Here is a 25568-nt window from a genome sequence, read left to right as displayed (position 1 = left end):
TAAATAGCATTAAAATTGGAAATTAGGAATAAATACATTCAAGTGCACCCATGGAGCAAGAAGAAAGATGATAAAGCAGCCCCAAGCAATTTAAAAATATCCTGTCTGAATGAGCAGAGAGCCCAAGCAGAACAGGACCCCAAATAATCTCCTTGGGCTAAAAAAAAACCAGGAATTTTACAACCAAAGGAAAAAGCTGGGAGGATCCCAGGGGCTGTAATTCCACAACCAGGGAATATTTCATCTACCAGAGCAGGAGTTTGGGGCTGAGCTGAGGGATCTTCCCCATCACTAAATCAGCCTGCTGATGATTTTCTCTGCCTGGAAGTTTTTTCCTGAGGTTTCAAGATTTTTCTGCACCTCCAGCTGCCAAAAAAAGGTTGGGGGTCTCTCCCTTGTTGGGTGTCAGGGATCCAGCAGGAAAATGAGCAGATTGGTTTTACCAGCAGCAAACTTGGAGTTCTGGGCTAAAGATAAAGTCAGGACTTGGGGCCATCTCCTGCTCCCCTGTCCTAATGTTTGGTGGGACTTTTTTTTTTGCATGAAAATCTCTAAAATGCTGAGGTGGTGTGGTTTGGTTTTGGGGGTTTTTTTCCTTTGTTAAACATATGGTTTTGTGCATAAATCTTAACACCCTGGGAGTTCTGTAGCAGGGTGCCCTTGAGGGTCAGAACAAGCAGCAGACCTTTTTTTTTTTTAAAAAAAAAAAAATTAAGAAATCAGCTCAGGTTCACATTCCAGCTGGGGGAGATGGAAGGGCTCACTGAAAGTTTCCATGAGTGAGCAAGATAAAATTCTTCACATTGAAAATTCCTTCCTTACTCCACCTAAGCAAAAACCCTCAGATAATATGAAAACCCCTAAAAGAAGGTGGGGATGCAACTGCAACCCCACACAGGTGGTTCCTCTGCAACTCCACATTCACCAAAGCCAGGACCAGGTGGATCAGAAGGAGGAAGGTGAATATTAATTGGTTATTGGAGGTAAATATTAATTGGTTTTCAAGGTGCCACTGCATCATTTAGTAGCAGCTCTTGGTGTCCTTCCCATGCTCCTACACATGTCCTGTCAGACAAGCAGTATTGATTTGCTGTCTGCACTCTGGAGAAGCTCATGAATAAATTCATCTTGTTAACAAGAAATAGAATTACCAATAACTGACTCTGCTAGAACATCAATACCAGGCTAATATTCCTAAGCCACTCCAAACGTGTGCTAAGCACTCAATACCAAAGTAAAATGTTATTTTGACAATTTGCTATTTTGTTTGATGATTTTTTGGGTTTTTTATTATTTTTTTGACTACAGGTCTTGGTGTTCAACCAGATTTGGTGAGAAAACCCAATAAAACTGGATCTGAGGACACGAAGCCATCTCCAAGGAGAAGCAGTGGCCTAAACCTTGGTGTAAATCCCAGAGGCCTTGAGACAAAACCCAAATCAGGACCTGTGCCAGCACAGGCTCAGCCAAATCTTCCTCTTCCACCCATATTGGCTTCCCAAGGAGCTACTGATCCCTCTGGAGCAAATCCCCCAAGGGCTCCATCCCTCCTGCCCAGGAGAAAAGCTCTTCTGAGATCCAGAGAGAAAAACTTTCCTTCTCACTATGGAGCCCTGGAAGAGCCTCCCAAAGAAATGGAAGAGACTGAAGATCCCAATCAGCTCAAGAAAAATCCTTCCCTGAGCAATAAGCAGCTCCCTGGGATTCTGGGCCAAGGGAATAAATTGAGGGAAATCTGTTTGGCAAGAGGGAAGAGAGGTGGCCTGGAAGGTGGAAATGACAGAAATTCCTCAGCAAGAGGAGGGAAATCTTCCCACAGGGGTTTAAGAGAGGCCAGACTGGTGACCACAGCAGAACTTCAGCAGAGAGGACAAAGGGACAGAGAGGGACAGAGGGACAAATTCTGCCCTGGCCTAGAAGAGGCAGAGTATTCCCAGCTGGAATATGTCTCAAGGAATGTTTCTATTCAAAAGATGCTTAATAATGGTAATTATTGCAGAGGGAGGGCCAGAAGCTACACTTACTGCAGAGAATGGTATTCTGAAAGCCACCAGAAGTGTCCTGGGAGCTGGGATACCCCAGTTTTTCCAGATATTCCTGCACCTCCCAGCTCAGTAGCCTCAACTCAGAGACCCAATACCCCAGTAAACTGGAGCTCACCACCAAATACCCCAGAAAATCTGGATTTTTGCCCCAGCCCAGCCCCCACTATGAGGACAACCTCATCCTTCCGAAGCTTTATGGGCTCTGCTGGTTCAGAAAGTTCTGCTTCTTCAGGCTCTGAGGAGAGCAGCTCAGAGGAGGGCAGCACCAGTGCCACTTCATCTGCCAGTGGTGCCTTTTACATCGTGGAGAATTTATGGGGCCCAGCTGAGACTTGTTCATCTCTGGATTCTTCTTCATCCGAGACAGAATTCACTGAGACAGATCTTCACGTTTCTTGTGTTTTGCACGACCCCCTGCCACTGGCTTCTCTGGTTTTCCCTCATTTCCCAACCCAAAGAACTGAACAGTTCAATAATTCAGCAGGAAACCCAACGCCCTCCCCTGCAGGAAGCAGAGAGAAAGGGAAGAGATCACAAAAGAAATCCAAACGACAGACAAGGTGAGGAGCTGTGTTCAGCCCAGAATTGTACATAAACTCACCATAACTCCCCCAGGAACTGCAAGAAACTCTGCTATAGCTGGGTGACAAACTGCAGATTTCAAGGATTTCTGGTTTTCAGGTTGGCTTGGGATGTGGAAAAGGGTTTTTCCCCTTGCAAGGTTTCCATGCAGTTAGAAAGACACCAAAAAAATGAATTATTGGGCCTACTCGAGGCACTACAAACCACACCAAAAGGAGATGGGGTTTGCATCATGATGCTTTTTTTTTAAATGCTTTTTTTAAAAGCTTTTAAATGTTTTTTTTTTTAAAGCATCAGGATGCTTTTAAAAGGCCCACACTCCCTTGCTTTAGTCCTGGCCATTAATAAACCCCACAGAAGCTTTTTTTGGGTAGAGCTGTGGGAGATTTGTTGAGTTGGAGGCAAAAAAAAAAAAGATTTTTCAGTGTGACAGAGGCCACCCCAAGCCACATGTGTGCCCTTTGGGCACTGGTCCCGTGGCTAGTTGCAGAGTCAGGGAACTTGCCCTCTCATTCCTTTAGAATTCTTCTCTCTGGGATTTAACCAGCAGCCACCCAGAGCTGGGTTACACAAAAGCATAAAGGGGATTTAGAGACTGGAAGGGTTTGCTTGGAACATTTATCAGCTTTAGGGTGTAGATTCACCCTAAATAGTTGGATACTTGCAGGTCAACAGCATGGGATAAAGGTCCTGAAGCAAATCTCTCCAAATCCCAGAACATTCATGCAAAGATTCTGCTCGTTATTTCAAGAGCAGAATATTATTTATATTTATGATAAATTTATATTTATTATATTTATATTATATTATTTATATTTATATTTATATTCATTTTATATTTATATTTATATTTATATTTATATTTATATTTATATTTATATTTATATTTATATTTATATTTATTTACATTTATATCTATATTTATATTTATATTCATATTCATATTCATATTATAATTATATTTCTATTATATCTCTATTATATTTATTTTATATCTATCTTATATCTATCTTATATCTATCTTATATCTATCTTATATCTATCTTATATCTATCTTATATCTATCTTATATCTATTTATATCTATTTATATCTATTTTATATCTATTTTATATCTATCTTATATCTATCTTATATCTATTTTATATCTATTTTATATCTATTTTATATCTATCTTATATTTATCTTATATCTATATTTATTTTATATTTTATATTTCTATTATAGTCATATTATATTTATTTTATATTTATATTTATTTTATATTTATATTTATATTTATTTCATATTTATATCATATTTATATCATATTTATATCATTTATATCATATTTATATCATATTTATATCATATTTATATCATATTTATATCATATTTATATCATTTTATATCATTTTATATTTCTATTTCATATTTCTATTTCATATTTCTATTTCATATTTCTATTTCATATTTCTATTTCATATTTCTATTTCATATTTCTATTTCATATTTCTATTTCATATTTCTATTTTAATTATATTTATATTTAAATTATATTTATATTTAAATTATATTTCTATTTAAATTCTATTTCTATTTAAATTATTAATACTCTTTACCAAGGGCAGAATCTGACTTCTCCTCTTGTGCCTCCAGCAGCCCCCAGGCCGGATGCTCAGAGGAGGAAGGCGATCAGTGCCGGATCTGCCAGCTCGCCGGGAGCTCCCCCACCAACCCCCTGCTGGAGCCGTGCGGCTGCATGGGCAGCCTGCAGTTCATCTGCCAGCAGTGCCTCAAGAAGTGGATCCAGGCCAAAATCAAATCAGGTGAGAGACACCCCGGGGATTTCAGACCCTCGGGAGGCTCCTGCCAGCTTTCCCTCCCAACCCTGGAGTGATGGAGCTGATCCCGAGGGAGCCGCTGGCTCCACATTTCCCTCCTAACTTGGTGACCGTAAAGTTATTTTTCTGTGGCTGATGCAGCCTCAGTGCTGGAACAGCTGATGTTGAGGCTTCGGATGATCCCCAACCCCGTAATTTGCTGGAGTTTGGTTTAGAACCAACCCGATTAATAAAATCCAAATTAATTTCTTGGATATTAATGCTTAGAGCTTTCAGGAGCCAAACTCCAGCAACCCAGAGCCCGGGCAAACATCACATTTTGCAGGGACCAGGAACAGCAGCCCTGGGGCTCCCAGGCAAGAGAAATGGTTGAATGGCAAAAAACATAAAATGAGATGAAGTTGGAAGAAATTTTAGCACTCAGGAAGGTCACTCCCAGCCAGAGAATTGTCCTGTGGATTATTTGATGTCACCCTCTCTGCTGTCAGCATGCTTTTTTTTTTCTTTTTTTTTTTTTTCCACATGCTTTTTTTTTTCTTTTTTTTTTTTTCCACATGCTTTTTTTTTTCTTTTTTTTTTTTCCACGTGCTTTTTTTTCTCTTCCTTCTTTTTTTCCCACATGCTTTTTTTTCCTTCTTTTTTTTTTCCACATGCTTTTTTTTTCCTGCTTTTTTTTTCCCACATGCTTTTTTTTTTTTTCCACATGCTTTTTTTTTCTTCTTTTTTTTTTTTCCCCTCTAAGCACTATTATTGCTGTGCCATCTCCAGTTCCACTCTGAATTAAGATTATCTGTGATGTTACACGTCTCAGTTTAGATTAAAAGGGTATTTTCAGAGTAGGGGCAATCTCTCCATCAAGAAATTGAAGGTAATCATAATAAAGTTGGTCTGTTGGGTTTTCTTGTTTTAAAGATGTGTTGGTTAAGAACTTAGGTGTGAGTGAGCTGTATCATTTGCAGCTTGTAAGGATATATTAATTATAAAAAATATTGTTTAAAATACTATTAAAAATATATATTAATTTAAAAATATATTTATAAAAATATTAATGAAAAAATGAACCACCACACTGCCACGTAATAACCAGAAAATTAACATCCAGCAAGGATGTAGATAGATATAGGATATATACCTAAAAAAACACCAAATACACCAAAAAAAAAAAAAAAAAAAAAAAGTGTAAAATGCCATTTCTGTTCACAGCAAGGTAATAGCTTTTTTTTCAGAGGCAGCTGATAGATCAGTGAAATCCTCTGCCCTTGCTTCCTTGCCAGGCCTTGTTCATTTAAATTCCTGGCTTGTCCCCAGCTTAGGGAAGTGACTCACATTTCCCAAACCTTCCCCAAATCCTGTCCTCACAGAATAATTGAAGTTTCCCCTCGTGCTGGTTGGTGGCAGAGGGGCAGGATCCTGCTCAGAGTTTTTTCTTTAGGGTAGAAGAAGAGGAGATGGGATGGGATGGGATGGGAAGCAAGGAACCTTGTTACAAGAAACACCTTAAAAAAAAATCCCAATCTTAACAAGCAGAGCTTTTTCTTCTGGTTAATGAAGTAGAAAGTTTCTTTGTATTTTATTTTTTCTTTTTTTTTTTTTTTTTTTTTTGAGGCAGGCCATCTGCACATGTGGAAATCAGGGCTTCTTTTCCCTCTTTTTTTGTTCCACATCTTCCCTTAGAAAAAAAAAGATCAGTTTATAGGGTGTGGGTGCTCCTCTCTGATTTGTGGCCCTCAGATGAAATTCGTTGTTGTCTTCAAAATAATGAGGGGAAGACACAAGAAATCCAGGCAATTCTTTGCCTTTCTGGGGACTGACCAGAGGTTTATGGAAGGAGCATTTTACAGCAGTGTGGTTCATGATCCCTGCAGTTTTATTCCATAAAAGCTTTGATTTGGGCATTGAAAAGCAAACAAAAAAATCCAGCACCCTCAGATACCCCACAGAATTCAACAGGAGCCTATTCCAATTACCCCTACATGAGTTTTATATAAAAAAAAAAAATTAAATACCAGGGTTTCAAGTGATTCAGGAGAACTCCAACAAGAAAACAGCAATCTGGAGAGGATGGCTTTCAAAGAAAATAATAAAAATAAAGAAATCCTTTGGAGTTTCAGCTTCAAAACTTAATTTTTGGCCTGATTTCAGGGGCTGATATGCAGGATGTGATGAGCTGTGAGCTTTGCAAGCAGCAGCTGACACCTGAGGTGGCCAATTACATCCTGGGTGCACATTACAGACTTCAGCAGCCAGTGTGGGTAAGAAACTGCCTCTTTTCAGATAAAAGTCCATAATCCTGTTTTGATATTGCTGCCTTGCAGTATTGTGATGAAAAAAAAAAAAAATAAAATCATTCTTATTATGTAGATACAGCACAGCAGGAGAGCAGGCAAGGACTTCCCTGTTTGTCTCTCAAATTATCCTATAAATTGGGGAATTTAGCAAACTAAAGCAAGAGAAGGATCAAAAATCTTCCCTTTTCTTTCGTTTTTCTAAATGGAAATGGAATTTTAAAGGAAGGGATAGAGGAATGAGGGACAGGAATACTGAAAGCCTCTAAATGATAGCCAAGAATACCTTGGTTTCTGAGAAATCAGTCTTATCAAAGCCAGGTGATTTAATTATAAGGTGATGCTGGAACTGATAAGAGATCAACACACTCTGCAACCCAAAGAAAAACTTGGTAAGATTTCAAAACACTACTCTTGAATTTTATTGTGCAAATTCTATTGGTTTTATTGTCACTGCCAACATTCCATGACTCTAAGGGGTCCGAGCCATGGACAGGACCCCACTATGCAAAATTAAGTAAATAAAATATTACAAGAACACCTTTTAACAAACTGCAACAGAAGTTGCCTTCCCCAGAAGCCCTGGAATTCCTCAGGTTGCCTGGTAGGGGGTTGAATTCCCATTCCTACAAAGCACTGGCAGTGAAACAACAAGGTTTGGATGTGAACCACGTGCACACAGTTTGGGTTTTGGGGTTTTGGAGCCATTCACAGAACTGGAATTGCTGCCTGGGTCAGAGTGGAGCTGGATAAATCACTGCATCCCACTCACACCTTCCACACAGGGAAAAACTTCAAGGCTCATTTCCCCCCCCCTCAAAAAAAAAAAAAAAAAAATTTAAAATTGCTAGAGTGAGTAATTGCTAGAATATTGAGAGTAATTAAGATTATAGGTTGTGGACTTTCCTTGGGGTGGTTTAGATCCTATGACACTGCTGCACTTTTAGGGTTTTATTTGTGATGCATTCCTAGGGATGCCAGAAGTTCCTGAAACCTCTGGTTAGGTGCCTTTTCCAGCATTTCTCCTCACTTAAATAAATAATTCCAAGTGCCAGGGTCTTTCCTATCAAGTAGGAGAAGCTGCAGAGTCTGGTGGAAGTGTCTTTCCCAAATTATTTGCAGCACACAGGATCTGTTTCCCCATCTGCATCCCTCCAGGCCTTACTCATAAAACAAGGTGAATTATTTCCCAGGACTGAAAATTATTTCCCAGGACTGAAAATTATCTCTCAGGACTGAAAATTAATTATCTCTCAGGACTGAATGCTTTGATGGAAGCTTTCCCCAGCAAACTATTTTCTGGGTGATTGATCTGCCATGAGACTGCAAAATACCAAGGAACAGAAAGTTTTGACTTCACTTGAGTCACTGAAAACCTAAAGGAAATCATCCTCCTGGCTTGAGATGGCCCAAAGAAATACAGAAATTTCAGGGGGAAAGGGTGGAGGAAGATGGCACAATTAAAAGGACAATTTGAGGAGGATTTATTAGCATCCTAGAGCACAAAAAATTGACCAACCCAGGGGTACCAGAATGCCTAAACCATGAGAGGCACACACCACCAGCCCAAACCACCTAAAAAAAAACCAAACAAACAAAAAAAACCCCCAAACCAACCCAAAACAGGTGGAGCAGGATGAATTCAAGGTTAAGGGTGATGCTGCTTCTATCCCCAGCCTGACTGGTCCTTCCTTTCCCTCCTTATCATCTAAAAAATAATTAATACCAGGACTTCTCAGGAACAGAGGGAGCTTTTCTCAGGCTCAGCTCTACCTCCAGCATCCTCATTCTGCAAGGACAAAAAACTCCTCCTCTCCTTCTCCCCCCTGCACAAACACATCCCTCTTTCTGAAGGCCTCTCAGATGCAGAGAGGAACAACAAGGTTTGAAGGAAGTTTTTCTGGTTGGTTTTTTGGGTGCTCACCAAGAGGGAAAAGGCAGAGCTGTTTCTTTTAACATCCAGACACAGCATGAACCAACAGCTTCATCTTTACAAATTGATATTTGCAGGACTGAACAGCATCCTGGTAAAATAGGAAATATATAAATATAACTGAAAAAAAAGTTTAAAAAAAATTAATTCCGTTTTAATTACCTTGGAGCTATGCCTCATCCTCCCTCCTTTCTTCAGAGAGCTGCAGAAGTTTTCCACTCCCCTTTTGTTGTCAAGCTCCTCAATCCATCTAGAACCTTCTTTTCCAAGATTTTCCTTTCAAAAGCCAGCCAGTAAGAGTTTGCTCTGCAGCCTCCTCCCTGGTTTAGGAACCACACCTGACCCTTATCCCCTTCCTCACCTCCTAATATCCCTCATTTCTCCAATCATTTCCATGACTTTCAGCTTAAAAAAAAAAATCACCTGTGCTCACCCTGCTCACCACTCACAGCATTAAAAAAAAAAAAAATTAAAAAATTTTAGAAGAGATCCCCAGTGATTTGGGGGACTGGGTAGGATTTTATGCCTGGAAAATGCACCTGGGATTATTGAGGAATGAGAACCCTCGTGGCTTTTTTTGACACAATTTAATGAGTGCAGGAATATTGCTGCTTCTCTGGTTCCTGGTCACCAGTTTTCCATAGTTTTGGCAGGGCTCATTAGGGAATCTTCATTAAACCAAGGCTGAAAATGAGGCCTTTTTGCCAGCAGCCCTCCTCGTGGGGAGCATCTCAAGCCTTGGGAATGGTTTTCTGGCTGGAGGGAAATTTCCATCTTCTGGAGGATCCTTCATTATTCCCACTCCTTTCAGGTGGGCAGAATGAGGACACATTTCAGGTGCTGTCATTTGTGCCAAGGCAGAGGGGCAGCACTTTGGCCATGGCAAAATAAAACCATTTTTCCCTTGTTTTGGCCTGAACTGCAAAGCTCAGATGCAACTTCCCAGTTAATTGTCAGGAAAAAGTCTGCATGAAACTGGGATTGTATCCTGTAGCTTGCCAGGCTCTCTGGAATGACATTTTTGGTGGTTTTAAAGCCCTAGAATATTTTTTCTCTGGAGCCTTATCTTAAAAAAAGGTCCCATCAGCTGATCCAGCAGCTGCTCCTGGTTTGTCTGAAGTTTTTCATCACTCATCTTGAAACTGCTGGAATAGTGATTTTTTTTTTTTTTTTTTTTCAGTCCTGCCTGTCTGGAGGTTGGGAAGGATTTTAATTAGAATCCAGGATTCTTGTGATTCCTTTCTAGTCTTGCCATTTTGAAACGTCCAATCTAAAAGAATACTCACAGAGTGATAAAAAGAACTTATTTTTTTTTCTTTTACTGTTATGACATACCCAGTTAGTGGGTATTTCTGGCTTCCCTAGGGCTAAGATCATTAAAAATGAGCTGAAAAAAAACAACTAAACCCCCAAAAGAACCAAGCAAGTCCCCAGGGTGTCAAAGAGCAAATCTACATCAAATCTTGAGGAGCCCAAAGCTCTTTCCACATGAGGTTCAGTCCTGAGCAAACAGCAAACCAAGCCTCACCCACTGAAAAAAGAATTCCTAGAGAATACTATTAAGAACCCTATCAAGAATCCTATTAAGAACACTATTAAAAACTGGATTTTAGGTGGTCACCCCTGCTGAGCTCAGAAGGATCAGAGAGGCAAGTTGGGGCTCCTACTAAACAGCTATTTTTTAAAAAAAAAAAAAAAAATCCCCAATTTTCCTTTTTCTTACCTTAGTGAAACATTCTGGCAGGAATTTTAAAGAGGTGCTAGGACTGATGATTAAAAAAAGATGTCTTCAGCAGTCTGAAACAGTCTTTGTTCTTCAACAAAATCTTTCAGGCTGTGCCCCCTTCTCCCACCCTTTCAAACTCTCTGTGGCTTTGCAGTTTTTTTTCCTGAATGTGTCCATCAGTCATCATAAATTAATTCTTCTTCAGTCCTCCAGTGCTCCTAAATTTATGGCAACATCCCTGGGCTCTCTTCTGTGAACCCTCAGGGTTTTAAACGAATGAATGGGATTAAAAGAACAATTGAAAAATATGGTTAAGACATGTATTTTGAACTTATTTATATTTATTTGCTATTGCCTGCTAAATTAGGGATCATTCTATTCCCAGAGCTGAGAGGAACTCAGTTTACATTTATTCTTTGCCTTGGAATTGTAAAACTGCCTCCAAAGTCTCAACCTTGCCCTCAAAGTTAATTCAGCAGAGAGATTTTATCAATTTTCCAGTATATGGATATTTTTCTTTGTCTCAACTTTGGTTTTGTAATGGAGATTGAAACCAAGGAAATTTCATATTTGGAGGAGTTGTGTGGACAATGATTATTGGCTAAGAAAAGATTAATTCCCCATTTCTGATGGAAATACTCAGCCAGTGGGAAGGATTTGTATTTCCTCTCAAAGAAATAAAATAAAATAAAATAAAATAAAATAAAATAAAATAAAATAGCAAGGAAACTTTCCCTGGTAAATTAGGGATTAACCTTAGCACATGAATCTTCTCCAGGGATGTGAGTTGCCACCTGGGCCCAAGCCACTCTTCCTTCACCTTCCAGTTCCTCTTAGAGTTTATTATTTGGGATTATTTGGGATTTAAAGGGACTTTTCAGCAGTCAATGACAGGAACTTTTTCTCTTGCAGATCCGTTTGCCCAGGAGCTGAGGAGGAGGTATGGAACCTTTCCTTTGTGCTGCTCTGAATCCCATCATTCCACTTCCAGGAAAAAAAAACTCCATATCCAGGATTCAAGGACTTGTAATGCCTGGGCACAAAGCTAAATGATTTATTTCATTGGGAAGGAAGAGCTCAGCTCAGGCAGGATTTTCCCAGTATTTTCCCAGGTTTCTTTTTCAGCTGGAAGGAGTTTTTGTTGGGCTGGGTTCCCTTTCCATGGGGTTTTGCCAAAGAAAAGCTCTTCCAGCTCTCTCAGCTGGGGTTACACTGACACCTAGGAACTCCTCAGCTAATTACAGCCCAGGCTTTCCCAGGTTTTCTCCCTGGCAGCTCCAGCAGTGAGGAATTCCTCATCCTCAGCAGGATTTGCCTTTGTGGATTCCTGGCACATCTCCTGCCTGGGGAGCCAGAGCTGAGAGCTGAGATCCAGCAATTCCCTGCTTTGTGCTGACACACTCCTTGGCTTGGAAAAGAACTTTAATTAATTACTGAAACTCTCTCTCTTCTGGAGAGACCTTTCTGCATTTCCCACCCAGGCCCAGATGGCTGCTGTGCCCAGCCAAAACACATCTGCTTGTTATCCTAGTGCCCAGCCCAGCTTTTACTGCTCCTGTCATATTTAAAAGTTAAATAACAATGCAAATATTGAAGTTTTCACCAGGCCAGCAGAAGAGGAAACTCCATCCTCAGCTGTACTTCCAATAAGTGAGGTACCAGTAAGTTACCCAGGTATCTAAGATAGGAGTTGCTGTTAAAACCCATGACTTGGAAACCTTTTCCACGTGTTAAAACTTAGCAGCAGTGTGGGAAGAATTGCAAAATTCCCATTTCAGGAAAAAAAAGATGCTGGGGCACTGTGATTTCCACAGTGTTCAGAGGATGCTGATGTGCAAGGAGGTCAGAGCAGAGTTTCTGCCTTACTGTGCTTTCCCCAAATAATCCAGACCCCAATAATTCAGACTGTGTAAGGCTGTGGCAGTCCATAAATATCTTTTGAATGCTGGGGAAGCTGCTGGAGTCTCAGATGGGCAGGAAAATGGAGCTCAGAGGGGACTGCAGAGATGGCTCTGAGAGCAGAGCAAGTAGTGCAGGTAATTGGCAATCAAAAGAATTATTCAGTGCTGCTTCTCTTCTGCCAAGCTCAAGAGCAAGCAATGACATTTCATCTTGTTCTCTATTTTCCTGCTGATGAAGAACATCCCATCTTTCTTAATTCACAGCTCTGAGAAAACCAGATCAAACCCTTAATTCCACCAGGAAGCCTTAATATCGAGGACCCTTTCCACTGGTTTTTCTACCTCTATTTTTCTCCTCCTTTCATTAAAGCCCAAACAAGTGTGTTTAGGTCACACAGACCTCTCTGCACTCCTTTAAAAGCCCCAAAAAGAACTGACTGCTAATTACTTTAGAAGACTTAAGGTCAAGGGAAGTAGTAGTCAAGTCAACATGGCATTTCTATTGATTATGCCCTAAAAGTGCCTCCCCTAATTGGAAACAGTTGGCTGGTGAGTTGGAGTCCTACCTGACCTCCTTTAACCTTTCAAATCACAAACTCTGGAGATGCCTGTGGTTCCTCTCCATTCTTTGCTGACATTCTTGGCTTCTGAGGTTGCTTCTGATTAGAGCTTCAGCTTAAAAAGTGAGGTGATGCTGTCCCCAGCTTGCAGCCAAAGCACCCTCTTATTTTCTGATTGAATGCATGTGACAGCAACCCAGCCCCTAAACTTGGTGTATTTCAGGTTTTCTTTCTCTAACAAGGCCTGAACCAAAAGGGTTTTTCCTTTGTTTCAGATGGGAGAATGAAAGCAGAAGAAAACCACTTGGATCTTGACCTACAAAGCCACCGAGTTGACTTCGTGCTAAGAAATAGAAAATTTAGTTGTTGTTTTAGAAGATAGAAGACCAGACAGCAAAAATCTGGAATATTTAGATGTAGTTAGCAAAAAAAATGTTAGTATTTAGCAAAAAAATTGGATTGTTTGTTACAAGTTTGATGTAGAAATTCTTTTAAGCTACTCTTAGATTTGTTCTTGAATTGTTGTCTGGTTATAACACGTTTCCATTCCAGTTTAATTTGAAATATATTACTCAATAAATGGTGGCTCATGATACTGTGTGTGATGAGGGTGCATAATTCTGCAAGTTTTAAGGCTCTTAATGTCCCCTTGTGCTGCTTTTTCCTCTCTGTCACCAAAAACCTGAGCCACACAGGTGGCTGTGCTCACTGCTCCCCAAATTATCTTCCTTAGAAGCCACCTGCTCACTGCATAAATTACAAGGTAATTATTAAACATGAATTAGGCATAATATCACCAATAACCATCCCCAGTCAGGAGGACCTAGGATATTTATCACCCCTGGAAAAAATTCCTTACTAAGCAGACACTATTCACAAAACTTTGCATTCCTCCTGGATCCAGCCAAGCTTGGTAACTTCTGAGTCAGACTGACTGCCTGGATTCTGGGAATGAGGAAACAAAGGTCTTGTGGTTTCTCTTTTTTTGCACAAACTGTTTCTTTTCAGTGGTTTTTAACCATGGGGTGAAAATGAAAGCAGCTGCCAAGTGCAGTTTGCTTCCAGAAGGCACCATCCACCCCTCCTGGTCCTCCACACATCTGCAGCTCCAGATCTTTGATGCCCTTCAGCCACTTTTTCTGGGAATTCTGGAATTCTCCTGGAATTAACACTGAATTCTCACCTTTGCAAATGCTGTGGGGTTGGAGCTGAGTGGTCCAGAGGAGCTCAGCTGGAGCATCCAAACCATCCCAATGGTTTGGATCTCTGCATCCTGCTGGCTAAAGCAAACCCAAAACACCTGGCACGGCCCCAGAAGAGCCCAAAGACATCTCTGAGCTCTTCCCAAACACTCAGGATACTGGGATCACCTCAGTGCAGGCATCAAAATATTCCAAGCAGATGATGAGCAAGTCCTAACCAGCTTGGCTCTGCTTTTACCCATCAGTGGGGGCAAAATCCAGGGAACTGGGGATCAGATCCTTAGGGCAGGGTTCTGCTCACCTCACATCAGGTGTGATCCCCCCTCCATCCTCAGCACCTGCAGCCAGGCCAGGGTGTTGGGTCCCAGGGTGCTGGGTACCAGGGTGTTGGGTGCCAGGGTGCTGGGTGCCAGGGTGTTGGGTGCCAGGGTGATGGGTGCCAGGGTGATGGGTGCTAGGGTGTTGGGTCCCAGGGTGCTGGGTACCAGGGTGCTGGGTACCAGGGTGTTGGGTCCAGGGTGCTGGGTGCCAGGGTGTTGGGTCCCAGGGTGCTGGGTGCCAGGGTGTTGGGTGCCAGGGTGCTGGGTGCCAGGGTGTTGGGTCCCAGGGTGCTGGGTGCCAGGGTGCTGGGTGCCAGGGTGTTGGGTGCCAGGGTGCTGGGTCCCAGGGTGCTGGGTGCCAGGGTGTTGGGTGCCAGGGTGCTGGGTCCCAGGGTGCTGGGTGCCAGGGTGCTGGGTGCCAGGGTGTTGGGTGCCAGGGTGTTGGGTGCCAGGGTGTTGGGTCCCAGGGTGCTGGGTGCCAGGGTGTTGGGTGCCAGGGTGCTGGGTCCCAGGGTGCTGGGTGCCAGGGTGTTGGGTGCCAGGGTGCTGGGTCCCAGGGTGCTGGGTGCCAGGGTGCTGGGTGCCAGGGTGTTGGGTGCCAGGGTGTTGGGTGCCAGGGTGCTGGGTCCCAGGGTGCTGGGTCCCAGGGTGCTGGGTGCCAGGGTGCTGGGTGCCAGGGTGTTGGGTGCCAGGGTGCTGGGTGCCAGGGTGCTGGGTGCCAGGGTGTTGGGTCCCAGGGTGTTGGGTGCCAGGGTGTTGGGTCCCAGGGTGCTGGGTGCCAGGGTGCTGGGTGCCAGGGTATTGGGCCCCAGGGTGCTGGGTCCCAGGGTGCTGGGTGCCAGGGTGTTGGGTGCCAGGGTGCTGGGTGCCAGGGTGCTGGGTCCCAGGGTGGTCACAGCCACTTTTCATCCCTCCTGTGGGAGCAAGAGGATAAAACAGGTTCAGCTGGGCTCCAGCCCCATCTCCCAACTCTTGGGGAAAACCAGGAATTCCAGTGTTTTCCTGAGGAGCCTGCACAGCCTGGAACCTTCCTTCAACTCAGGAGTCATCCACAAGTAATATCCAGAGGATCACAGAATGGTTTGGGTTGGAAAGGACCTTAAGGCTCATCCAGTCCCAACTCTCCCATGGCCACTTCCCACCAGCTCCATCCAAAACCTTCAGCAGTGCCAGGGATGGGGCAGCCTGGGCCAGGGGCTCACCAGCCTCACACCAAAGGATTTTTTCCTAATCTCTGACCTGTTCTCCACCAGCTCATTGGGACACAGAACTGAGCAATGCCAGGAATTGGTATCAAGTATCCCCCTCACCTGGGCAACCTTTGAGCCTCCTCCACTAGCCACAGGCAGGTGTCTTGTCAGCTTTATGTTTGGTGCTTGGCAGGGACACAGGCAGAGCCAGGTTTTGTTTTCCCCAAATAAAAGGGAAAGAAAGAAACAAAATAAAATAAAATAAAAATAATAATAACTAAAAAAAAAAAAAAAAAAAAAAAAAAAAAAAAAGGAAGAAAATAGGTGGGGAAGGAAATTTTATTTCCAAGCTTCTAAAAGGATCTTACAAACCACAGAGAGTAAAAAAAATGCAAAACTATATATATATATATATATATTATATATATATAATTGACAGGGTCCTCATAAGCAATTCTTCACATTATTCTAAGGGTGATAGGAGATATCACTTAACCATATATGTGTTTTTCCCATTATCCTGATCACTGCTGACAAAACTCTTCTTGTACAGAAGCTCCCCTGGGCTGCACAGATTTCTTTTCTTGAAAGGCAAGAAGAAGGAATGAGATCCAAATGAACCAAAGTGAGAAGAAAAAAAAAAGAAAGAAAATCTCTTGAACAAAGTGTCCCCAGGTAGGGCTGGGTGATGCCTGATGCCTCCTGCCCAGCTATGGGAGCTCCTTCCACACCTTTCCATGCCACCAGTTTTCCAGCCCTACCCCCTGCTTCCCTGCATCCTTTCATCCAAATGAATCCCAACCTGCATCAGGAATTTCTCCAAATGAATCCCAACCCTGCACCCCTTGACCTCAGCACCACTCTGTGCCCACCAAACCTAACCTCAACCTTTTTATTTTTTACTTCCTTTTTTTTTTTTTTTTTTTTTTTTTGACTTCCTAACAGATCTTTTCACCCAGGAGGAGTTAATCCAGGACCTCCATGCCCACCCCCAGGACAGCTTCCAGCTCAGCATCCCTCCTCCTGCTCCAAGCAGGGATGCCAGGAGTGCTCCAACAGCAGCTGAGGAGGAGGAAAACCACGGGCAGGTGGACAAAACCAGCAGCCCCAAACCAGGAAGGATCTCAGGAAATAAATGCAGAGAAAGCCAAGAGAAAAACGGAGCTGGGGCAGCTCCGTGTGCTCCAGATTCTTGCTCACCCTGAAATTGTCCTGGCAGCTTTTGGACATTGCCAAAAAAGTAAACAAAACCCCAGTGGATCCCTTGTTCTCCCTCCCCCCCCTCCCCCCAACAGTTTCAGAAACACTTAATGTCCAGCTTAAGTGAAATCAACAGATTTAAAATCCACACCGAGAAGGGGAGTAACAAAAAAAAGAGCTAATTCCTGTTGGCATCACAACAGCAACAAGAAACTTCAGCCTTGGAGGCAGGGGCTGAGCAGAACATCTCCTCCCCCCCCCCACTCCACTCCAGAGGTGTAAAGGGCTCTTTGGGTCCCATTCCCAGCTGGGAACCCCCCTGGGGCCCAAACATCTCCCACTGTCCCCAGGCATTTTCTGTCCCAATCCTGGGGAGGAAGCTGCTGGGGGGGAGGAAGGCTCAGCCCTGGGGCATCCCCTCTCCTTCCAGCACAGCTCCAAAGTCAGCCCTGAGCCCCTCATCACCTTCCTCCTCCTCCTCCTCCCTACACGTAAAACAGGCAACCACAAACACCCCAGCCAGCTGTGTGAAAGAACGGGTATATTCAGCACGCACTCAATACAGCATAGCAAAAAAAAGCTGTCGTTCCCTTAAAAAAAAAAAAAACCAAACAAAAAACGAAACAACAAACGAACAAAAAAAAAAAAAAAAAAAAAAAAAGAAAGAAAAAGAAAATACCAAACAGACAAAAAAAAAAAAAAAAAAAAAGAAAAAAAAAAAGAAAAAACAACAACAAAACGAACAAACCCAAACAACCATCAAACTTTCAAAATATCCACCAAAAGCTTCCAAATCACTCCCCACCCGACAGCTCTGACGCTCGGGTCCTTCTGGCCCCAAGGGACCCCAGCCCCAAGGAGGGACCCCAGCCCCAAGGAGGGACCCCAGCCCCAAGCCGTCCCTGCCTGCCATGGGACCCAAGGTGGCCCTGGCTCCCCGGGTCACCCCTCGGTGCTGCAGCACCCAGCTCCTCCCGCGGTGCCCCGGGTGCTCCCACTGGGGTCGGGCCGGCCAGCGGTACCGCTCCGGTTCTAGCCCGGGTGGTTATTTAGGGGGAGGGGGAGGCCACACACACCAAAATAACAGAAAGCAGGAGGGGGGGGGAAGGGATTTGAGGGGTCTGGCTGCCCCCAGCCCGGGAGGAGCATCCGCAGCCCTCGGGATGTGCCAGGGAGGAGAGGGGGGGGGGGGTCCCATCGGTGATGCTGGGGGGGAGGGGTCCAGGCTGGGCTGGCTGTGCCGGTGGCTCCGCTGCTTTCTGCCCGAGGGGGGGGACGAGGTGGAGGAGGGGGAGAGGAGCGGGGCCGGGGGTGGGCAGGGTCCTGTGCGGGGAGGGGAGGTAGATCGGCTTTGGAGACCTCTTGCCCCGGGGGACATCTGCTGGGCCACCAGCTCGGTTCCTGGGGGAAACGTGCCCATCGCAGGGCCCCCAAACACCCGCTCTCCCCTTCTCCCAAGGGGCAGGTGGCTCAGAGCCCCTTCACACCACCAGAAAGCTCTCGAACTTTGCGGGTGTCCGGGGGGGGCAACTTTCCTCTAAAACTCTTCAGCCCTGAAACCGCCTCCACGGCTGCTGCAGGAAAACTCCCGGCAGCTTTGGGGACAAACCCGGAGGTGGCAGCAGCGACCGACGGGGCAGGAGGGACCCCCCCCGACCCCAAGCCCAAACCCAAGGCCCTCTCTCTCTCCCTGCCCCCTCTGCCAGGGTCCCGCTGCCGCCCCTGCCCCGCGGGGATTGCGCGGGTGATGTTCTCCGTCCTCCCCCCTCCCCAGGTCCCCGTCCCCAGCGTCCCCCCTGCCCTTAGTCTTGCTGCTCGTTCATTTCCATGTCGGACACCAGGATGTTTTTCTCGGCGGATTCGCTGGGGTTGGAAGTGGTGCGGCTGTAGCGGGCGCTTTCGAAGGCTCCGCGCTCCGCGTTCCGCCGCCGCTTGTAGAGACAGACGGAGACCCCCAGGACAGCGCTCAGAGCCAGCGCGGACACCACCACCACGGCGATGGCTGTCGTGTTCTCTGGCAGGGCTGTGGGGAGAGGGAGGTAAGTTCATAGGATCATGCTGGTTGGAAAAAAAAAAACCTTGAAGATCACCGAGTCCAACCGGTGACCTGACTCTGCCCGGTACTGCAGCTCACAGAACGATTTGGGTTGGGAAGGATCTCTGAGCATCAAGTCCAACCCTTGATCCACTGCCACATGGCTCCCAGCCCATGGCCACATCCTTTTTAAAAAGTGCCATCGTTTTTAAAAGCTCCAGGGATGGAGAATCCACCTCCTCCCTGGGGAGCCCATCCCAAAGCCTGAGCACCCTCTCTGGAAAGGGTTTTTTCTTAATATCCAACCTAAACCTCCCCTGGCAAAGCTGAAGCCCATGGCCTCTTGTCTTACTGGGAGAAGAGACCAACCTCCTCCCCTGGCTCCAACCTCCTTTCAGGGAGCCCATCCCAATGCCTGATCACCTTCTCTGGAAAGGATTCCTTGCTAATATCCAACCTAAACCTCCCCTGGCAGAGCTTAAGCCCATGGCTCTTGTCTTATTGGGAGAAGAGACCAACTCCCCCCTGGCTCCAACCTCTTTTCAGGAAGTTATAGAGAGCCAAAAGGTCTCCCCTCAGCCTCCAGGCTCTCCATGTCCCTCACAAGCTCCCTATAAGTCTTATAGGGACTTACAGGACTCACTCCAGCATCTCACTGTCCTTCTGGTACTTGGGGACCCAAAGGTGACCCCAGGATTCAAGGGAAGCAGGAGCCTGCCATCTCCCACCACCTCATTCCACAAGAGGGGCACTGGCTGGTGAGTTTCCAGAGGGATGGTGGCACAGGGACAGGACTGGAGTCTGCTTTGGGGTTTTGGGGGCATCCTGCTCAAAGCAGAGCTCCTGGGTTGGACCTTTCTGGGTCAACACCTGGCAGTTCCCTGGACTGGATCTTGGGGATTCCACCAGCAGATGGGATCCCCCAGCCTGGCCAGGCAGTGTGGGCAAAGGCAGGAGAGCCCAGCAAAGGCCCAAATGGACATGATCCTCCATGGAGGGCTGGCTCCCACCCCCCAACCCCCTCCCTCTGGTTATTAACACAAGCCAAGCTGCAGCAGCCTCCCCCCTGGCCCCCAGTTCCTGGTCCCAGTGCTGATGGTGACACTCACCTGCCCTGGAGAAGCTGCTCTGCTCCTCTGCAACAGCAACACAGACAGGTGAGTGAGTGTGTGTGTGACCACAGAACCCTCTCCCAGCACCAGCACCCCCAGCCCCACAACCCCCCCTACTCCCAGGGCCCCCCCAGCCAGGCAATGCACAGCTCTGGGGACCTCTGACCCTGCCCCATCACCCCCCACCCCATTTGGCCCCCAAGCAATGCCCTACCCAGACCCCCAGCTCACCCCACATCAGCCAAGGTTTCCTCAGTCCCCTACCTCGGGGGATCTTGCAGATGACCCCCATGGTGACATTGGTGCAGGAACCCAGGTGCCACAGGCCATTGCTGCTCTGGATCCAGTAGCAGCTGTTCTGGCTGAGCATGCTGGGCCCCGTGTCGTGCTGGCCCCAGTTGGAGTAGTTGACAGCAGTGTGGTCGTGCCAAACCAGGGTGCCACCTGGGACATGGGAGAATTGGGTCTGGGGAGGCCAAAGGGGACACCCCATCTTTGGGCCAGCTCAGAAAGCACGAGGATGTGTAATGGGTGATGGGGAAAGGGAGGCGGGGAAAGGGGAGGTGGGGAAAGGGAGGTGGGGAAAGGGGAGGTGGGGAAAGGGGAGGTGGGGAAAGGGGGATGGGGAAAGGGGAGGTGGGGAAAGGGGAGGTGGGGAATGGGGAGGTGGGGAAAGGGGAGGTGGGGAAAGGGGGGGTGGGGAAAGGGGGGGTGGGGAAGGGGGAGGTGAGGAAGGGGGAGGTGGGGAAGGGGGAGGTGGGGAAAGGGGAGGTGGGGAATGGGGAGGTGGGGAAAGGGGAATAGGGAGGGGGAGATGGGGAGGGGACACAGGGAGGACCAGAGGTTGCAGGGCACGTTCCTGAACTTTCAGGCTTCAGCTGCTTGCAGGAGGCTTCAAAGTCACCATTCCATCCCATGAAGGCAGAGGAGGACACACACAGCATGTCCTGACACACTCCTGGTCACCCCATGGCTTCCTTGGCTCCCCTCAGCCCTGATGGGAATTCATGGTGGTGCCTTGGGGGAATATCTAAAACTCCAGTTCTTCCTTCATACCTTTGGGGTTGAAGGTCATGCCCAGCCAGGCCCCCTTGGAAGTGCCCTCATATGCCTGGAGGTGCTCCCACACAAAGACATTCTCCATCTCATCCTGGATGGACAGCACTGAGCCACCAACTGCAGTGGAGAGAGAGTCAGGGAAGAGCCCAGATCTCAGAAGGTTGGGGAGCAGCAGTTCCCAACAGGACAAAGCTGAGGAACCCCCCCCAAACCCCAACTCCTCAGCAAGGAGATGGGCACAAGGGTCCCATTCATACACCCAGGGGCATCCTGGGGACTCCATCCCCTTTTCCAAGGTTTTCTCACCTCCCTCCACACCACAGTCATCCCCCCCACCCCAAAATACCTTTCTGGCACCTCCTCATGGCATCCTTCTGCCCCAGGGTGACCTCCATGTGGAAGGTGTAGCAGTGATCCCGGAATGGGATCCAGGATGAGTCTTCCAGTGATTTGGGGCAGCTCCCACTGTAGCTCCACTTGTGCATGGGGGGGGCATCTGGGGAGAGTTGGGGAGGGGACACAGAAGCTCAGAGTCCCCTGGGGACACCCAGCCCTGTGCAGGGATGAGCTCCAGAAGGGATGGGGAGGGGAGAGCCATCACCCAAACTTGGGTTGCTTCCCACCCATTTTTTCCCCCCTCTCCATGTGTCCCTCTGGTCAGTACCTGCTCGGAGCTGGCAGATGCCCCCCTGCAGCTTGGTGTCACAGCTGGCTGTGCGCCAGCTCCCATCCACATCCATGTAGGAGCAGCCAGGGACCTGCTGGGGCTCCCCATCCTGCCAGCTGCTGTACAGGAGGTTCTCTTCTGTCAGCCACGAGTAGCTCCGACCTCCCTAGAGAACCAAGGGGAGGAGAAGCTTCTTGACACAACCCTCTGGGCAGCCAAGGGGAAAAGAAGATGGGGTTTTTATTCCTTAACCCCCTGAAGAACCAAAGGGAGGAGATGCTGGGAGCCTTTCTGCCACAACCTCCTGGGCAACCAAGGGGAAAAGATGGTTTTTTTTTTCATAATCCCTGGGCAACCAAGGGGAGGAGTTGCTGAGGGTTTGTTTTTTTTTCTATAACATCCTGGGCAATCAAGGGGAGGAGAAACTAGGTTTTTTTTTCCCATAACCCCCTGAAGAACCAAGAGGGAGTGATGCTGAGGGGCTTTCTGCCACAACCCCCTGGGCAACCAAGAGGAGGAGATGCTGGTTTGGTTTTTTTTTCCACAACCCCCTGGGCAACCAAGGGGAGGAGAAGCTGTTTTTTTTTTTCCATAACCCTCTGAACAACCAAGGGGAGGAGAAGCTGGATTTTTTTTTTTTTTCCCCTCCTGGAGAACCAAGGGGAGGAGATGCTGGGGGGGCTTCCCCAACTACCTGGAGCCCCCCTCCCCCTGGATTCCTGCCCCTTTCCCTCACCTGGTTGTTGGCCAACCCAATCCAGAGTGGAGCCCTCAGGCTGCTGATGGCCTGGGTGAGGAATGCCTGGCTGTAGGGATCCAGGATGGTGACCAAGGTGGCATTGAGGGTCTCACAGAGCAGGAGTGCCTCGTGCCACCGGAGGGGCTTCTGCAGGATGCGGTAGGTGCTGTTGTGGTAAAAGAGGGTGCCAGTGGAGAGGGGGGGTACAGGGTCCGTGCAGGGCTCAGGGATGGGTCTGGGGAAGCAAAGAGACACGGTCAGAGGGGACACAGGACACCCCGGGCTGTCACCCCTTCATCCATCCCTCCCCTTCACAAGCCAGAGTGTCCCTGCTAGTACCATCCGTGCACTGGGGACATCTCAGGGGCAGCAGAGAGGCCACGTCCCCACGGGTGCCAAGCAGCAACACCCTCACCTTGGGGACATCCAGCAGGATTCATGTCCCTAAGGGCCATGCCAAGCTTGGGGGTCACCCCACAAATGGCTGGGGGGGAGGGACCATCCAGCCAAGTCAAGCCCATCCCCCTGAGCTCCTCCAGCACGGAGCTCCCCACCCCAAAAAAAAATGAGCCAGCGTGGGGCACTGGGGGGTTGGTGGCAGGTCCCCAGGATGCAGAGGTTGGGACTTTGTCCCCCTGTCCCCTCCTCACCCATGCTCTGCTGGCAGATGTAGCCGTGCTTCTCCTCCAGGCAGCTCCGGTCGTCCCAGCGCCCCGTGAAGTGGGGGGGGGAGCCATGCCACACCACCACACAGTTGGTCTGCACAGCCAAAAGCCACCTTTGCATCCTTCCCCCATCCCAGGGACACCCCCTTTCCATCCCCAGGGACACCCCCATCGCCAGGAACCCCTCATCCCCAGGGATCTCCCCCAATCCCCAGGGATCCCCCATCTCCTGGGAGCCCCCCCCCCTCCTTCCCAGTAACGCCCTTCATTCCCAGGGACTCCTCCCACCCCCAGGGACCCCCCTATCCCTAGGGACCCCCCCCCCAATCCCCAGTAACCTCTCTCATAGCCAGGAACCCCCCTCAATCCCAGGAACCCTCCTTATCCCCTGTAACCCCCCCATATCCCCAGGGACCCCCACTCCCAGGGAACCCCCATCCCCAGGGACCTCTCTTCCCCAGGGAATCCCCCCCCATCCCCAGGGAGCACCTCATCCCCAGGGAGCCCCTTCATCCCCCAAACTCCCCCCCCCCATCCCCAAGGACCCCCCTCATCCCCAGGAACCCCCCTCAGCCCAGGAACCCCCCCCCATCCCCAGGGAACCCCCATTCCCAGGGATCCCCCCATCCCCAGGGACCCTCATCCCTAAGGATCCCCCTATCCCAAGTGACACCCCCCACCCCAGGAACCCCCACCCCAGGGACAGATCCTGCTCTGCCTTTGGAATTCCCTCCCAGCACACTAAAACTTCCAGACCCACGGTGGGACACGGGGCTGAGCCTTTCCCCAGGGCTGGGGGTGGATTTTGGGGAGGGGGGGGGTGTTTCTGGCTCACCAGCTTGTCAGGGGGTCCCGGGGTGCCCCCTCCCGAGGGCTCCCCAGGTGCCCAGCTCAGGTGCTGCAGAGGCTCCCCCGACACCCACCGGAATTCCCGCTGGGATTGGCGGAGCCCGATCCAGAGGTCGAAGGAGATGTTGGGAAGCATGGAGGTGATGAAAGCTGCAAGAGAGGAGGGGAGAGGGGGTAAGGACCAACCCATCCCCCCCCAGGAGGTGCCTGGAGAACAGGGGGGTGGATGAGGAGGAGGAGGAGGAGGAGGAAGGGGAGGAAGAGGAGGAAGAGGAGGAAGAGGAGGAAGAGGAGGAGGAGGAAGGGGAGGAAGAGGAGGAAGAGAAAGAGGAAGGGGGAAGGGGGAAGGGGGAAGGGGGAAGGGGGAAGGGGGAAGGGGGAAGGGGAAGGGGGAAGGGGGAAGGGGGAAGGGGGAAGGGGGAAGGGGAAGGGGGAAGGGGGAAGGGGAAGGGGGAAGGGGGAAGGGGGAAGGGGGAAGGGGGAAGGGGGAAGGGGGAAGGGGGAAGGGGAAGGGGAAGGGGAAGGGGAAGGGGAAGGGGAAGGGGAAGGGGAAGGGGAAGGGGAAGGGGAAAGGGAAAGGGAAAGGGAAAGGGAAAGGGAAAGGGAAAGGGAAGGGGAAGGGGAAAGGGAAGGGGAAAGGGAAGGGGAAAGGGAAGGGGAAAGGGAAAGGGAAAGGGAAAGGGAAAGGGAAAGGGAAAGGGGAAAGGGGAAAGGGGAAAGGGGAAAGGGGAAAGGGGAAAGGGGAAAGGGAAAGGGAAAGGAAAGGGAAAGGGAAAGGAAAGGGATAGGGAAAGGGAAAGGGAAAGGGAAAGGGAAAGGGAAAGGGAAAGGGGAAAGGGAAAGGGGAAAGGGAAAGGGGAAAGGGAAAGGGGAAAGGGGGAAGAGAAAAAGCAGAAAAGGGGGAAAAGGGGAAAAGGGGGGAAAAGGGGGAAAGGGGGGAAAGGGGGGAAAGGGGAAGAAGAGGAAGGTGTCACCTACCCTGCTCCAGGGGGCTGGTGATGGTGGCCAGGACAGCTCCCTGGCTCTCACACGCCTGTTGTGCCTCGGGCCACTTCACCATCTCAGCTTTGTCGTGGCCATTGAAGCTGAAACACTGCCCAGCAGGGGACAGGGTGCTCCATGGCTGCAGCTGTCCCCCCACACCCTCCCCAGCCCCATTCTGCACCTTTCTCAGCATCCACCCCCTCCTGCACCCCCAAAAATCCCCCATCCATACTCCCCCCTCAACCATTCCTCAGCCCCCCTGCCCCATTTCTTCATGGGGGTGGCTGTCCCCTCTCTGTCCCCTCTCTGTCCCCTCCCTACCTTACTAGTAGGAAGGGGACCCAGCCCTGGGGACAGCCCCCACTTGCTGGGGGGGGCAGTGGTGGTGGGGAAGGCTTTGGGGTGGTCCCATTGCTCCTCTTGCAGATGTATGGCAGGGCTGTCAGGCACTTCTGGTCCCCCCAGTCCTCTGTGGGGAGGGACAAGTCGGACATCACGCCCCCCCCCAACCCTTCACCCTCCACCCTGCTGCACTGGGGCAGGGATGTGACCCCCCCAGAGCCCCAAAATAACTGGGGGGGTGTTCACCTCTGCTGGCTGTCATGTACACACACTTCTTGTCCTTGTTGATGGGCCTGGGCTTGCCCGGTGCCCAGGAGATGAAGTTGAGGAGGGATCCATCAGACCACCTA

At 48.4% G+C, this 25568-nt stretch overlaps 1 protein-coding gene and 1 long non-coding RNA gene across 3 annotated transcripts in view; one reads left to right on the top strand and one right to left on the bottom strand.

The window, feature by feature from the left end:
* Window positions 1-6529: 6529 nt before the first annotated feature.
* On the top strand, window positions 6530-13254 carry LOC139788446 (uncharacterized). Of its 2 annotated transcripts, XR_011722858.1 has the most exons (3): window positions 6549-6701; window positions 11306-11333; window positions 13130-13254. It is a non-coding gene; the product is annotated as an uncharacterized lncRNA (long non-coding RNA). The 2 variants fall into 2 exon arrangements; XR_011722857.1 differs by having other exon boundaries at window positions 6530-6701; window positions 11306-13254.
* Window positions 13255-15887: 2633 nt separating this feature from the next.
* Window positions 15888-25568, bottom strand: part of MRC2 (mannose receptor C-type 2) — a 32270-nt gene continuing 22589 nt past the window's right edge. The window contains 13 exon segments of the mRNA XM_071728501.1: window positions 15888-18789; window positions 19911-19937; window positions 20178-20357; window positions 20970-21089; window positions 21319-21468; window positions 21637-21805; window positions 22376-22569; window positions 22572-22613; window positions 23029-23137; window positions 23879-24042; window positions 24871-24985; window positions 25203-25345; window positions 25465-25565. Of these exon segments, the coding sequence (XP_071584602.1) occupies window positions 18569-18789; window positions 19911-19937; window positions 20178-20357; window positions 20970-21089; window positions 21319-21468; window positions 21637-21805; window positions 22376-22569; window positions 22572-22613; window positions 23029-23137; window positions 23879-24042; window positions 24871-24985; window positions 25203-25345; window positions 25465-25565 (1735 nt within the window). The 3' untranslated portion in view covers window positions 15888-18568.

This window comes from Heliangelus exortis, chromosome 29, assembly GCF_036169615.1.
Source record: "Heliangelus exortis chromosome 29, bHelExo1.hap1, whole genome shotgun sequence".
Lineage (NCBI taxonomy): Eukaryota > Metazoa > Chordata > Aves > Apodiformes > Trochilidae > Heliangelus > Heliangelus exortis.
Note: the sequence above shows the minus strand (reverse complement) of the source record. Positions and strands in the feature narration are given on the sequence as shown.